At 32.3% G+C, this 16,083-nt stretch overlaps 1 protein-coding gene across 13 annotated transcripts in view; it reads left to right on the top strand.

Moving 5' to 3' along the window:
* LOC108696888 overlaps nt 1-16,083 on the top strand; it is a 369,929-nt gene that overhangs the window by 160,559 nt on the left and 193,287 nt on the right. For all 13 annotated transcript variants that reach the window (XM_041569828.1, XM_041569827.1, XM_041569829.1 and 10 more), the window contains 22 exons: nt 324-347; nt 636-689; nt 1,198-1,227; nt 1,680-1,733; nt 2,847-2,876; nt 3,619-3,672; nt 4,376-4,399; nt 6,230-6,280; nt 7,324-7,353; nt 7,444-7,497; nt 7,937-7,966; nt 8,722-8,775; nt 10,142-10,165; nt 10,385-10,435; nt 10,897-10,926; nt 11,060-11,113; nt 12,147-12,176; nt 12,514-12,567; nt 14,065-14,088; nt 14,331-14,381; nt 15,565-15,594; nt 15,729-15,782. In XM_041569828.1, coding sequence (XP_041425762.1) covers nt 324-347; nt 636-689; nt 1,198-1,227; nt 1,680-1,733; nt 2,847-2,876; nt 3,619-3,672; nt 4,376-4,399; nt 6,230-6,280; nt 7,324-7,353; nt 7,444-7,497; nt 7,937-7,966; nt 8,722-8,775; nt 10,142-10,165; nt 10,385-10,435; nt 10,897-10,926; nt 11,060-11,113; nt 12,147-12,176; nt 12,514-12,567; nt 14,065-14,088; nt 14,331-14,381; nt 15,565-15,594; nt 15,729-15,782 — 891 coding nt within the window. The remainder of the gene's footprint in view (nt 1-323; nt 348-635; nt 690-1,197; nt 1,228-1,679; nt 1,734-2,846; nt 2,877-3,618; nt 3,673-4,375; nt 4,400-6,229; nt 6,281-7,323; nt 7,354-7,443; nt 7,498-7,936; nt 7,967-8,721; nt 8,776-10,141; nt 10,166-10,384; nt 10,436-10,896; nt 10,927-11,059; nt 11,114-12,146; nt 12,177-12,513; nt 12,568-14,064; nt 14,089-14,330; nt 14,382-15,564; nt 15,595-15,728; nt 15,783-16,083) is intronic.

The raw sequence follows: 16,083 nt of genomic DNA, 5'->3' as shown, positions 1-16,083 counted from the left end.
ATTGCACATCAAAACTATTCAGACGCCCATTGACTTTAGTGCATTTGGACAAAATAGGAGCTTCAATGCATTTAGCAAATTTTTCACCATTTTGTTGTAAATTCGCAAATTTTTTGGGACAAATTCACCCATTACTGGTTTTCTAGTCTTATTGAATTCAAAAACATGATCTAATATGGCATCTCCCCATGTGGTCGTATACTGAATTTTTATATTTGAATGGGTGCTGCAGTTGAGTCTATTAGACAGTATAGTAGGAATATTTTGATTTGCAAGACATTTTACCTTCTGTCTCTGAAACTATTTCCTATGTATTTTTCTAGAACCAGGGGAGCCATTGCCTAAAGGTAATTTATTAATGTATAAGAGGATTAATGACTATGTGGATATTGCTGTACTCTTTTATTTATCATATTATATATATTTAGATTAATTTATTTCCCTATAAGGGTTGTGTAAATGAGACTAAACAAAGAAGGGATCTTTGTATTTTTAATAACAAGAATACTACTTTTTATATCGCACACATTAATGTTATTAAAAATTGGTTATTATATCACTTAAAAGACTTGTTTATTTTTATTATTATATATTTTACTGCGTTCTCTACATGATAACATCTTTTTTGTTTGTAGGAGAATGGCTGATAGAACTAGGAAGTCCAGGGAAACCAACTAAATTTAGAGGAAGTAAGTATGTTAATTATATATCTAGCATGGAAACATCTAGTCAAGGTGTGCACTACAGATTACTTTTGGTGGTCAGTAGCTTTACTATGGATAAGACCAAGCCATCAAGCTATGCAAACCTGCCCCAGTAAACTAAAACATCAAATATAAGGAACACTTTCATTATTTAACTTTTATTATTTAACTTTTCAAATGTTTGGTTTTATGTGGTTGCTATAGCATTGGTATACATTTGATGGTAAATAAGCCCCATTACTTTGTAATTGCTTTTTTAACTTCCTTCTACATAATACATTATTATATAGTATGAATTATAAAGTGGAATACTGACATTAAAATGGTTTAATATGCCCAGTTCATAAATAGGATTTACATTAAAATGTATTTTTTATGTTTGATAAAACATTTTGGAACAGATTATTCTTTATAGGAATGTTATAGGAGGGGCTTTAGCCATGATTGCTCTAATGAATTAAAACACCTAATTTGTCAATTTTCTTTCATTCAGAACCTGTTGCTCCAATTCCAACAAAGAAGGGTAAACTGAATATTTGTATATTATCTGGAAAATGTTTAAATACTGGAAAAACATAGGGGTAGCTTTATCAATTTTTGGGATTGTATTTATTGTGATTTGCATAATTCCTAAATTGTGATCATGTGTTTTCTTTAGCTAAAGCCTGCTAAAATGTTTTTTTTTTAAATGCAATTATACATAAAACAAGGTCATGAAAAATATGATTAAGAAAACAATCTGCCTCATAGTAACCAATTGCAGTAGTAAGTAAGAAATTCATTTATTTGTTATTATAATTGCATCTCCATATTTAATATCATATAGATGTAACTACAAATATTTATAAGTAATTCATAAGAACAAATTAATAATACTGCAGCTGGGGAATTCACATAACATTAACCAAAAAATAAATGTATTTAATTATTTTACATTGTCTCATATTTAGAATTAACCTCTTTTTTTGTTTTTAGGATATTGGCTCATTAAAGTGACAACAGTAAGAGGAGTAGAGTATTATGAAGGAAGTAAGTATAAACAATGATATGAGTATTACATAAAAAAAGAGACAACACAACCAAATGACAGGGCTTTGAGTTGTTTGTCCATTTTTCAGTTTCCAATTAAAAACATTGCTTGGTTGCCATAGTCCTGTAACTGACATATAGCTAAATGCCAGACTACAGAGCTGAGCAAAATAGTGTACAGCACTATATATCAGGACACAGCCTTCACCAAATAACTGGCAAGTGTAGGGAAATTCTGCTTGTAAGGTCGCCTGTTGTCTCTGTTGATACTACCATATTTGGCCTTAGCTTTGATGATTTAGAGATGGAGCCTACTTTGCTTTTACACCACATGGATCATGTGGCTCTCACAGGACACAATGCCATAGCATAACATGTAACAACATAATTATCAGCATAAATAACTGTAATAATAACTTTTTCCCTTTGTGTAGTATTGTGTTGAAAATATCTTTTGTTGCTATCAACATTTTTCACAAATCCACATTATAAAGTTTCTATTTCGCCATGTATATTCAGTGCAAATGAATACTTTAAAAATCCATAAAATGGAAAATTAAATAATTTGTTGAAATTTAGTTGAAAGTGTTAATAGTTAAAAAAAATAGCTAATTTAGTAACAGCCTGTCTTCTGCATTTCTTTATATTTGTTCACAGCCATTTTTAACTTCAGATCATAAACCCAGATATCCACTGACACCGATTCACTGATCGACAAAATAAAAACAATTACATGTATCAATGATAAAGTATCATAAAATAGTTGAAGAAGGAGGTGCTCTAACGAATTAATCTGAGCATAATGTCTAAATAAACATTGTTCTATCAGTAGCCCATCAGTTTTGGAATGTTTGCCAGTGGGTGTGTTTGTTATACAGCCATTTTGTGGTGTGTGGTTCATTGCTTGGCATAGGAATATGGGCCTGTTGTATGTGATATCACATCACCAGATACACTGATCAAGTAAAAGTTATTCTGATATTGTGCTTATTTATATTCATATGATTGGAAAAACTACTGGGACAACTACCACATTTCTCTTAGGCAGTACGAAGTTAAACAGAAATAGTTTTTTGTTTATTTATTTATACATTTGTGGCATGTCTTTTGTAGAGCCAATCACTGCAATGCCAGGGACAGATGGTAAGTTTTATTATTATAACAAAAAACAATATTTAATCATCTGATTTAGAAATCTCAGTGATAGTATTTCTTATCAACATAAATGTTTCTACTGCTTTCAGTATTAGTCAAATATGTCAAGAAATAGTAATCTCTATTATTATTCTTATTACTACTACTACTATTTGTACTTATTATTATTATGTTCTTATTTGTGAGCATATTGAAGACTTCCCAGTATATGCAGGTTTGGAACTTGTGGATGATTGTGCCATATTGGTGCTATTGCATTTGCCCACAGTGGTCAATGAAGGGATAATGCACTTTCTTTGCACTTTTTTTCCGGACAAAAGTCACAGCTTTTGTGTTAACAATTACCTTGGTGAGACTCTATATGTGTGGCCCAAACTATTTGAGAAAGATGACCTCTGATCAGAACCAGCTCATTGTATGTTATAAAGAGTTGGTATTGAGATTATATAATCTCCCAATACATGTGGATATAGTTTGTTGAGTCTAAAAGGCTTATTAAATTACCATTTCATTGACAAATTCAAGTTTAATATTATTTTAAACAAATTTGTACAATTGTAACAGTATTGATTACTGGAAAAGTAAATTTCAGTTATCTTTTTGTCTTGTATTTCCTTTCTAGTTTTTATTTTGCAAACATAGTTACAAAGTTTTTCTTTAGACATTTGATTATGTTATGTGATATAACATATGGCATGTACATTATACATGATATGTTATGATTATATAGGAGACTGGATTGTTGAAACAGAAGAATCCACTGTACCCATAACCTATGAAGAAAGTGAGTATTTCAACTGTGTTCCTAAATACAGAAATTTTATATTGCTGTCTTGGTATATTGATTTGTCTTTGCCACATACTGCATCCCCACAGCTTTAAGTATACATATTATGCTGTTTATTAAAAATTTGGCTGACCATTAAAGATGTTTCTCCTTTACTTTTCATTGAGTGGATCATCATTTTTTTAACTTAATGATTTGTCAATATAAGTCAATGGGAAATCGAGAGATTCAAGCATCAAATTTGAAAAATTAGTACAATGTGGGTTTTTGCTCTATTTTATCGATTTTTTTCTGACCTGACTTTTTGGATAAGATAAAAACATTGATGGGATGGTCAAGCTTTGTATAATAAAAATATTACATAAATTCAAGTTTTAGTAAATAACTAATAATAGTAGTCTTAACTGGTTCTGGTTTTCTTTCTAGTAGCCTCTACTGTATTTTTAACCAGTGACTGTGGCGATGTATATACCTAATATATATATATATATATATATATATATATATATATATATATATATATATATATATATATATATAGATATATATATATAGATATATATATATATATATATATATATATATAGATATATAGATATAGATAGATATATATATATATATAGATATATATATATATATATACACACATAAATATATAATTATTTGTACATTCACTTTACTGTCTTTTTTATTTTTATAGAACCTGGATCTGAAGTTCCCAAAGGTAATTTGACAACTCCTGATTACCATAAAACACATATATTTGAAAAATATTTTAATTATTTTTATTGCAAATGATAGAGTATCCATAATTAAAGTTCAAAGTATTTAAAATACTGAGATTTGGCAAAACTAGCTTATAATATGTAATATTTAGGATATCAATATTAGAATTAACATATGTCCCTTAATTCAAAAGAAATTTAGCACATAAATGGGTTTGAGAAAGGTACACTCCCCGTGGTTATAAAATACTGTAAGACCAGGCAAAATGATGCCACGGCTAAAGAAAAGATCAGTAAAATACCATTTTACATTACAGTACAGCATCAGGTTTAAGCAATAGTCCATAACACAGTTACCCCAGTATCAGACAATTGCAGAAAATTAAATCTCCTAACTTGATCTATGATCTCTATCGCTTCCATGGTGTCAAAATGTCCACCAAAATCCAGCTTCCCCATTCCTCCTCTCCTCCTTTATACTCTCTGTATCCCTATCTTGGCCTGGAATGTAGGACTAACAGATGTTATGAGCACTGGTTACATTCAGACATTCTTTCTCATACAGGCCATCACAATGTTAGGTAGAGGAAGGTAGTGGTGCTGCTGTAATAACATATAATGAATGCCAGAGATTTTTAAACAGGCAACATGGTTTTTTTGTCAAACACCCCAAGGGGTTAATACAAGAACTTGCAGATGATATATTCAAACACAGAGCTTGCATTGACACCACTGTGGAGATGGCTTGGTAGATTGTGAGATACACCTTTAAGTCTGCCAGCAAATGATTATAATCCCCTCTAGTAGAAATCATGAGAGATATAGAAGTTGATCTGAATCTGTTTTCCATAGTCTGGTCCCTTCACTTTAGAAGGTTGAAGCCCTAGTTTAATTATCGTACCTTCCTAGAACATACTATGACAAAGCTAACCCTATATTTGTCTAACCATCATTCACTGACTCCCTGTTCCCCAAGTTCTGTAAAGGGTTGATTCCCTTATGGCACAGAACTCTTTATTGAGGCCTTGTTTGTCCCAGGCTATCTTGCAGTCATCCAATCTGTAGGACAGATGGAGGAAATGAGGAAGAGCTAAAATATAACAATCATTATATTAAATAGCTTAAATTATTACATTAGATAGCTTTAAGAAGGGGTTGGATGGCTTTTTAGCAAGTAAGGGAATACAGGGTTATGGGAAATAGCTCATAGTCCAAGTTGATCCAGGGACTAGTCCGATTGCCATTTTGGAGTCAGGAAGGAATTTTTCCCCCTCTAAGGCAAATTGGAGAGGCTTCAGATGGGGTTTTTTGCCTTCCTCTGGATCAACTGGCAGATAGGTAGTTAATAAAAAAAAAAAAGGTTGAACTCGATGGACATGTGTCTTTTTTCAACCTTACTTACTATGTTACTATGTAAAGCTTAACAGGAAATGGTCATGGACTACTTGCTCCATTGGGGGATTTCAATCCACCCTGGTCTCTGAATAACAGTACTTATGCAAATAGGGGATTTCCAAAGCATGGGGGAAGGTAATCCTATGGATCCCTCCAGCTCCTTTATTAGAATTAAAACACCACTTCCAGTCTTTATTATATGTTTTAAAGTGAACCCCTGTCTAGATATCATACATATGTATAAAGGAAATCATAATTATAAAACCCTTTCTGTATCACCCTCTACCCAAAGTCTAAACTTCCCAGAATCAACTCATACAGATGAAGCCACTTGGATGTGTGTGTTAAATGTGTCATGACATGTCATGACATAATTGCTGTTATTTGTTGCTATTGACAACTGCAAAAATGATATGTACTTATTTTGTATTTAGATTGGATTATAGAAATTGGGGCTCCAGGTCAACCAACAAAATTCAGAGGGAGTAAGTATAATGAATAATAAAAATAATAATAAAAAAGCAAGGGTTAAACAGATATAATGATCAGTGTCAATAAAAATAAGTTAGATAATTATTTGTTATCATTAGCACATACAAAGCATATACCCAGCACAGATAACTTACTGCCTACCTCCTTATTTCCTTTAGTGGGAAAACTGTCATCCAAATTCAACATTTGTACATATTACAAATGGCAAATATACAGTAGCTGTTTCAATACAATCATTAATTTACTTTTCATATTAATTAAATTGAAGTCAACATAAGGGTTTTTTTGCTTTGCTCAGTGCTTCCCGTATTGGCCCTACATGGCTCAATTTTGCAACTAGTGATGGGCGAATTTATTCGCCAGGCGCGAATTCGCTGCGAATTTGCGCGATTCGCCGCCAGCGAATAAATTCGCGAAACTCCCGCGAAAATTCGCGGAAAAAATTCGCTGGCGTCAAAATTTTTTTTTCGAAAAACAGACGCCGGCGTCAAAAACGGGCGCCGGCGTCGGAAAAACGGGCGCCGGCGTCAAAAACGAGACGCCGGCGCCGTTTCGCAAATTTTTCGCCGTTTCGCGAATTTCGCAAATTTTTCGGCGAAGCGAAACGGCGCAAATTCGCCCATCACTATTTGCAACCCTTAGTGGGCCAGATGTTAGTACCCTGTAAATGAGTGTGATAGTACTATATTGTTTGCAATGGCTTAAACTTTAAAGTTTTTCTTTTACACATTGGACTCTTTGCTCACTTTGCAGATGTGCAAGTAATACTAATAATATATTAATACTATAATAATTAATACTTGTATGTAATTTACAACTGCAATATATAGAGATATTTAAACATTTCTTAAATGCCTTCAGCAGAAAGTAGAGAACATTATTATTGAATTATGTTAGATTCATACATTGTATCTGTAATCTGTTCTAGCTTTTTTTTTAATAAAACCCAAAGTACTGTTAAATTAATAACACTTTCCTATTGCATTCAAACAGATAATGTATTAAATTAACAATGTATCTGTCAATCTTTTCAAAGGACCCGTAGCTCCACATCCTGAAAAGAAAGGTAATATTTTAAAGCCAGTATATTTTTATCAAATAATGTTCTAATGTTTTAAGTATACAATTGTAAAGCATTAATTATTTTCTTTTTTAGATGCATGGATTATTAATGTGGTAGTCCCAACAGGAACAATGCAGTTTGAAGGGAGTGAGTATATCAATTGTAAGCTAGCAGTTCAAAAACAAAAATCAACAAGTACATGGGTTAGGCCAATTTAAGGCACATCATACATAAATTTCTCTGCCAACAAAGGTAACAATATCTCTGCCACTGGCCTTAGTATTGACCCAGTCCCTTACTGATGTAGGTAAGATTTGTCTTTGAAGTTGTCACAATATACTAAACAGCTGAGCCATTTATTATCAAATTATCTAGTTAATGTGCTTTGTCCAAATAGCAGTGTTTGCGCATTGTTTTGATATATAATGTATTACCAAATTATATTTGTCTCCAATGTTTCATAAAGAGAAAAAAAGTTAATTATTTTCCCTATTAGATTGTAAGGTCTATTGAGCATGGGCCCCTTCCATTAAAAAACTACTGCAGAATATGTTGATGCCCTCTAACCATGTATTCTCTTTTACAGAACCTGTATCACCATTCCCAGGTTCAGATGGTAAGAATATAAGTTATGTAAACCAATATTTAACACAATATTGAGAAACCACTGTAGGTCCTGTTATGAGACACACATGTTTATTGTTAATAATAGTACAAGTATGGGTTCAGTTATGAGGAAACCTGTTATCCAGAAAGCTCTGAATTACGAGAAGGCCTTCTCCCATCGACTCCCTTCTGATTAAATAATTCAAAAATATAAAACATAACAGTCAAAAACAATCTTCTACTTGATCCCAATTAAGATATAATTAAACCTTACTGGAGACAAAACAATCCTATAGAGTTAATTTAATGTTTAAAAAGACCCCTTATCCAGAAAACCCATAGGTCCCAAGCATTCTAGGTAACAGGTCCCCTTATCCAGAAAACCCTTAGGTCCCAAGCATTCTAGGTCACAGGTCCTATGCCTGTATATTGATGGACAACCAGTTAGCTATCACCTAGCAGAAAAACTCTGAATAAAGTCAGGCAAATAACTGATGAATATATTTACAGTAGATATTAACCATGTAACCATTGCATAATTGCATAATAGAAAAAAGGGATGCAAAGGACTATAATTTTTTTATACTTTTGTACTATGTTCCCACTGGAATGTACATTCTCATGTCCACAGAAACTGTCAGCAATCCCTGAGCACTTCTGCACTTGTGCTGTGCCCTTGAGCTATTTGTACTTAACATGTGAAATACAGTTATCACAAATGGTATGATGTCTCCATGCATGTAACACATGATATGTTGTATTTAGATGACTGGATAATAGAAACCTTGGAGCCAACTGTACCAATACCATATGAAGAGCGTGAGTATATGCATAGTAAACCTATGTTCAATTTAAACTGAAATTGATAATAGAGATGAGCAAAACAGCCTTGGATTCATGGCAAATTGCTCATTTCGCTATCTGCAAAAAAATTTTTGTGAAGCTTCGGCAAAAATTTGCAGTGGAAAAATTTGCAAAGACAAAAAAAGTTACCAAGACAAAAAATGGCCATTGACTTTAATGCATTTGGTCAAAAAAATTACAATAGCAAAAAAATAAAAAAATACCTAACTCCAAATATTTAGAATAGGTTTGTAGGTTTGGTTTTTGGAGTATTTGTATACAATTATACTTTTTAGATCTTCCAAACTAATACCAGATTTGGTTTTGATAAATTTTATGGTAATACTATTAAAATCTGAGAAACGAAAATGAAAGAAAACAGAGAATATTGAAAAATGTCAGATAAAACCTTGATTCATTTAGAGAAGCATTATTTGTCTATTTGTAGTGATGGGCGAATTCATTCGTCAGGCGCAAATTTGTGGCGAATTTCCATGTTTCGCTGCTGGCGAATAAATTCACGAAATTGCCGCCAAAATAGGCACCCATTGACTGTAATGGGCATCAGAATTGGCCCCAGCATCTGAATTGTTGCCGGCGTCAGAATTTTCGATGGGGTCAAAAATATTTTGACGCCAGCGACAAAATTTGCATTTCGAAACGGGAGAAATTCCCCATCACTATCTATTTGGCATTTTTGGCATTTTGCTTATCCCATGGTCTTGGCACAATAGCTTGATAGTGATTAGGCATATTTTATTCCTACTGTACAGCAAATGGATTCTAAAGAGGCCAAGCATAGAAGACTCAAATGAAGCCCCAAGCAACTTCGCCCCAAAGCCAGGGTTGTAAAAAAAGAAACTTACTAGTACCCCCAATTATAGGGATTTTTGTAAAATTGTCTGTGCTATCTCCTGTTGTCCTACTGTTATTTCTGCCAAAAACCCACAATCTTAAATTGATCTTGGGTTTTCAAAACTTGAATATTTGATTTTTAATGGTAAACAATTAGAAAACTCAAATGTACAAAATTAGCAGCCGAGTTTATGCTGAAGGCAATGCGAGGTGTATTTCTCTATCCATGCTATTTTTATAATTTGAGTTTTCTACGCAAGTGTGCTCAAGCTGGTTTTATATGATTTTCAGTAAAGGAATTTTCAGGAAACTTGAAAACTTGAAAATATTCTAATTCAGCTTCGAATGATTATGCCTCTCTGGTTATTTTTAGTATTACTTAATCTGCTTAATTAAGATGTATATTTAATGTTTTTAAAAGTGTCCTTTATACTATTACTAATATCAACTAAACTAATAAGGGTAACCAAGGTTTCTTATTTTCTAGAGCCTGGAGTAGTAGTTTTCAAAGGTAATGCTCCTTTCATAATTTTTAAAGACATAATATAGAAAAACAAACTGTTTAAAAAAACAAACAAAAAAGCCTATATATATATATATATATATATATATATATATATATATAATTAAAATATACAATTTCTAGATGCAGCCTGTTTTAAATACATCAATGAATGCACTTTGTGATTTAATCTAGTGTACATGGCATGATTTCACTTTTGCATTATAGATTTCATCCTACAAATGGGGCATTCAGGTCAACCAAGCCGATTTAAAGGGAGTGAGTAAATAAATGTTATTTGATTTTACAATATCCAGATTAAATGAGGGTTCATGGAGTTAATCAGGTGGAGGTATACATATGAAAAACACCTAACTAGGACCTCACTTGGACTTTGTATATGAGTGTAGAGTGTTCAATTTACAACACACCTTAGGAGCTGCCGCCCTGTGATCATTAATTTGTTTTATTCTAAAGAGATGCTTTGAATAAGACAAATGCAGTGAATACCAGACCATTTGGCAGTGGATGTTGGATTTTTTAAGTTCAAGCTTACCTTGGAGGTGATAACTTAAATAATAAAAAGGAACCAAAGGAAATCCCACAAGTAGTTGATGCATCTGGTGCACACAAGTGTGTAGCTATGCATGTCAGATGATAGACATTGTAAATGTTTTTATATTTGTATTGTTCATGAATATTAAAATATGTTTGTGTTTCTCCTTCGTAACCGTCTCTAGAACCTTTTGCTCCAGTTATTGGAAAGAAAGGTAAAGTTCCTTCTTTCAACTGCACTGTCAATAAAAATGTTCTCCTAATAGCTAGATTAAATACTGATGGTACATTTGCTTATGCTTAAGTGAGAAAAAAAGATCAAATATTTCTGTTGTGTCTTTTTTCTAGGAATATGGATTATAAGCGTGCAATTCCCAACTGGAACCAGACTCTTTGAAGGAAGTGAGTATATTTGTTACATCTTATATTCAACATAGCAGAAGAGGTACAATACAATCGTAACCATAACCATTTCTGCAACATGTCTACAATGTGTAATATGTCTACAGTGTGATGTGCCCCTTTTTGGGTGTGCCATCTGTATTGAACATTTGTATATTTGTATAACATTAATGTTAATAGTCATATATCCCCCCTTTCTTTTTAAATTTAAAAACCATTTAAAGTAACTGCCCTGTTTCTACTAGTTAATCTGGAAGGCCATTTTTTTAGGTTCTGTTCATTTGTCATTAGGGTATAGAATAGACTTGTCTATAAAGAAATGGAATAATTTAGAGGGGAGGATAGGGATAGAGTATTAATAATAGGTAATGGTATGGAGATCAGGGATGTGTTGGAACAGGTACTGTATATGTATGGGTTGACTTAAGTATCATCCACAGAGTGTAATTTTGAATAAAAGCCTCTGAGAGTGCTTTGAGGTTTCAGATGTTTGGATTTTATTCTTTCTTGTTCTTTGACTTTATCAACTTTGCAGTGATCTTAGTGGTATTAAGATTTTGTCCCTGTCAAGATATTTTTTATGGGTTTGTTGTTGTTTTTTTAGCAGGATTGTTTTAGTGCATACTTTACATACTATTCAAAAAGACAATACTGGAACTTTTTACAGTTTGGATAGTGTTTATGTTAATTTATTTATTGATATTTTGCACCAGAAATGTGCAATGCAAAAAACACGAACCACAATTTTCATGTTATTTACTAAAAGGGGCATGAAGTTGTATACATGTTGGTGCATGACACACAAGCTGCCATATGCACTAATAGGTGGGTGTTTACAACAATACTGGAATATTGAGGTGCACACTGTTTTATGGGTAATAAATATAGAAATTTTAATCTGAGGTTTTACACATTGTGCAACATTTGTAAACTGGCCCTAGATTGTTATGCTAAAGTAATGTGCTAAAATGTAATGCACTAACGTTAATAATTTGTTGAAATATTTAATAGCATTCAATTATCTGTTTTGCAGGACCTATATCTCCACTGACAGATCCAGAAGGTAAGACATAGTTTCACTTAGGGGCTGGTTTATCAAAATTATAAATGTGAAAAGGTGACCAGGATGAAATATCTCTAAGATAATATTATTGCAGTGATAGCTTTGGAGTGAGTTATGTGAATCACTTTATGGTATGAGTACTGAATGAACTGGACCAGGGCTGTCATATTTTCCCATGTCAATTTTCATCCCTACGTTTTTCAAATAGGCTCTGTGTGAAGCATGCTGATCATTTAAACATTTTCAAATTAATATTAATATGAACCTGTAATATTAATATGATTCTGAAATATTAATATTCATAAATATTAATTCATATTTCTATTGTTGTACTTAGGGAACTGGGTAGTGGAAACAGAGGAAGCAACTGCACCGGTGCCATATGAAGAAAGTAAGCAAATATAAAGCAGGTTGTGGCATATGCCTTGTTAATCTGATTTGACACCTCTGCAGATTGCTGAAACAGAAAGCTACAAGGCATGACCTGGAAATTTTGAATTTCTGTTAAAACAAACAGAATTTTTTGTGAATGTATTTGTCAAAAGCAGTTTTTAGTATTTATCAATTTCAATTATGTTGAAGAATAGGCTATTGTGTATGTGTCCTTCTATTTATATTCTATAACAGAGTAAGCCCCCCTTTTACTTTTAAACTGAAGATGATTAAAGAATTCAAGCAAATAAAAATGTTTTAGTAAACCAAGGACTTTGAAACTAGAATAAAAGAAAAAGGTAAATTAAACATATCCTATAAGGGAACAGAAGAAGACCCTGGGATGATTAGCACCTGATGAAGGACATGTCTGTCCGAAACATGTTGTGTTTGAATAAAGTACACTGAATCTTATTTGGCTCTCCAGAGTGAACTTTGCTTCACTTTTCAAAGAGTCTCATAAGACTTGTTTCTACTCAATTCTGTATATCCTATATAGGCTTCTCTCTCTGATATCTGCTTCTTAGTTGTAATTGATTGAGTGTTAAGCCCTTCCTCATAAACATTCTTCATGTAACTCTTTATGCTATTTTCTTTATTTATGCTTTTTAACTTTTAATGCATTACAAATTTGTGTTGGACCCACAGATATGTATTTGTATTCAGACTATAGTCAGTCAGTCACAATTTAAAGCCAAGGTGTGTGAATTTATTCCAAAACAGGATGATGCTGTATTGCTGACAGGCATACAATTTCCTGTCAGATTAATCAATAAAAAATAGTGTAGTGTGGCCACTTTTGCTTCCAAAGTTGCAAAACAGGTAAATAATCTAAGGGCAAAAAGGCAAATAGCACACAAATTGCTTACCTTAAGTTCCAAAAAGCAAAAGATTTTTTTAATAGAAAAAATACCAACTTTATTGAAGTTTGACATGTCTTATAGTCCATTAGTTTATTCCATGACAAATTGTTAGCAATCAAAACTCAAATGGCCATTTAGCCACCTGCATGTGCACTGTCCTAGAAAATCTATTTGTTAGCATGAGACGTAAAATTTAATATGTGGACCCCCCTTCCTGTCCAATAAACATACTATTTGGAGTGTGGAAAATTTGTACACTTGTAATTTCCAAGTTTGCATTATATTATACTATAATATACCCACCTAAGGAATGATGGTGTACATTATGTATGCAGTCCACAATTACAATAACATGGTCCTTTGTCTAGGGAATCTATCTCTTTATTTGGGTAGTTTTGCAATTGATATTGTTTATAAAATACATTGATATGACTGTATTGATATGATATGAAGGATGTTTAAATTCTTCCTCAATCTGAAGCAAAATCAATTTCTTGCCCCTGATTTAGCTAAAATCTATACACTGTATATTAGTCTAAATATGCTTAATGGCTATTGTATTGTTGAAAAAGTATTTGCCTTGTTTTTTTTAGAGCCTGAAGCTCCAGTATCTACAGGTAATTGACCAATTCTGATCATGAAATATGCTGATACATAATAGGACAGCAAGTGCTGTTCCATTGTTAAAATATATTGAAAACAAAATATAATTGATGTAAAAGTGATTCATTTCTAATTTCTAAGAGTAATTATAATTACACTGTAATCATCCATAAAACTTCAGATTGTGCACTATTAAGCATACAATTCTAATTGTATTATCTGACAATGCCATAAACATAAATGTATATGTATTTAGATTGGATAATACAAATAGGAGGTCCAGGTCAGCCATCAAAGTTTAAAGGAAGTAAGTATATTTCATATATTTAACATTCACAACATACATTGAAATCCAAGACAGCAAATATGGGGGTGGCTCTGTTGTGTGGGTTAATGAATTCATGCACTACATAAAGTAGCTTTTGTCTGGATCTTGGAGCTCATCATCTTGACTTTAAAGGGGTTGTTTACCTTTGAGTTAACTTTTATTATGATGTAGACAGTGATATCCTGAGACAATTTACAATTGTTTTCATTTTTTATTAGTTATGTTTTTTGAGTTATTAAAATGTTTTATTCAGCAGCTCTCCAATTTTCAATATAAACAATCTGGTTGCAAGTTAAAAATTACCCTAGCAACCATACACTGATTTGAATAAGAGACTGGAATATGAATAGGAGAGGCCTGAATAGAAACATGAGTAATAAATGTAACAATAACAAAACATTTTTAGCCTTACAAAGAATTTGTTTTTAGATGGCGTCAGTGATCTCATTTTGAAAGCTGGAAAGAGTTATAGGAAGATGGCAAATAATAATATAATAATAATGAAGAACAATTGAAATGCTGCTTAAAATTTGCCATTCTATAACATACTTAGGGGGTTATTTATCAAAGTCTGATTTTATCTAAACATTTTCTGCTGCAAACTCCGATCAAATCCACTCAGGTTTTTTACGTTTATTTATTATTACATTTTCCCGAAAATTTGGTTTGCAGGAAAAAAAATCAGATTTTCACGATTTTTCACCAGAAAACTAAATTTTTTGGAGTATTGAACGAAACCCAGCGCACATCTAAAAAAATCATTGGGACTCCTCCCATTGACTTATATGCAACCTCGACAGGTCTGAGATGTTGTATTTTTTGATTCAGACTTTTCCATCCTCTGGGTTTAATAAATTCCGAATAATTTGTGATTTTTTAAAAGTCCGATTTTATTAAACAAATCACGACTTTTTCATGATTTTTTGCATTCACAGATTAGTAAATAACCCCCTAAAAGTTAACTTAAAGGTGAACCATCCCCAAAGGTGAACATATTTGGAAGGCAGGCAAACATGTTAGTAGCAAGGATTGGATTAGAATTGGTAGAGGTATACAAAGAGTACCTGTGGATAGTACAATTATTCTGCATTAATATGGGTCAAGTAAAGAATTCCATGATGTCATCATAAAATTTTATAATGTATTTTTCTTACTTTTGCAGCACCGATTGCACCAATTCCTAATAGGAAAGGTAATCTGATTTTATCAAAATGTAGATAACATTCTGCTATTTTGTCAACTGAATATTTCAGAGAATCATTCAACTATCAAACTATCAAACAAAATCCTAATTGATATGGCAAACTTTGTTTCTTATTTATTTAGGTGAATGGGTCGTAGAAGTGAAACTGCCAACAGGAACAGTATTGTATGAAGGGAGTAAGTATCAGTTCACATCTGAGTAATGCCTAATACCATTTAAAAGGAGAATGAGAAAGCAGCACATGGCAGTAAGTTTCATGTTTCAGTTTTAGGTAAAAATGATTTTTAAAAATATAATTTTATTTGGTCTTATTGAAATGATTTTGATGTATTCACTACCTATTTTAATATATGCAGTGAAGAAAGCATAAACAATGACCAAAATTTACATTCTTTTGTAAGAAAAACATAAAGTACTCTTTTTTTTCCTCCAAAGTTTTCAACTTTTATAAAAACAAAGTTATTACCATTTTTGGGG

Source organism: Xenopus laevis, chromosome 7L (assembly GCF_017654675.1).
Source record: "Xenopus laevis strain J_2021 chromosome 7L, Xenopus_laevis_v10.1, whole genome shotgun sequence".
In the NCBI taxonomy this organism is placed as follows: Eukaryota; Metazoa; Chordata; class Amphibia; order Anura; family Pipidae; genus Xenopus; species Xenopus laevis.
Note: the sequence above shows the minus strand (reverse complement) of the source record. Positions and strands in the feature narration are given on the sequence as shown.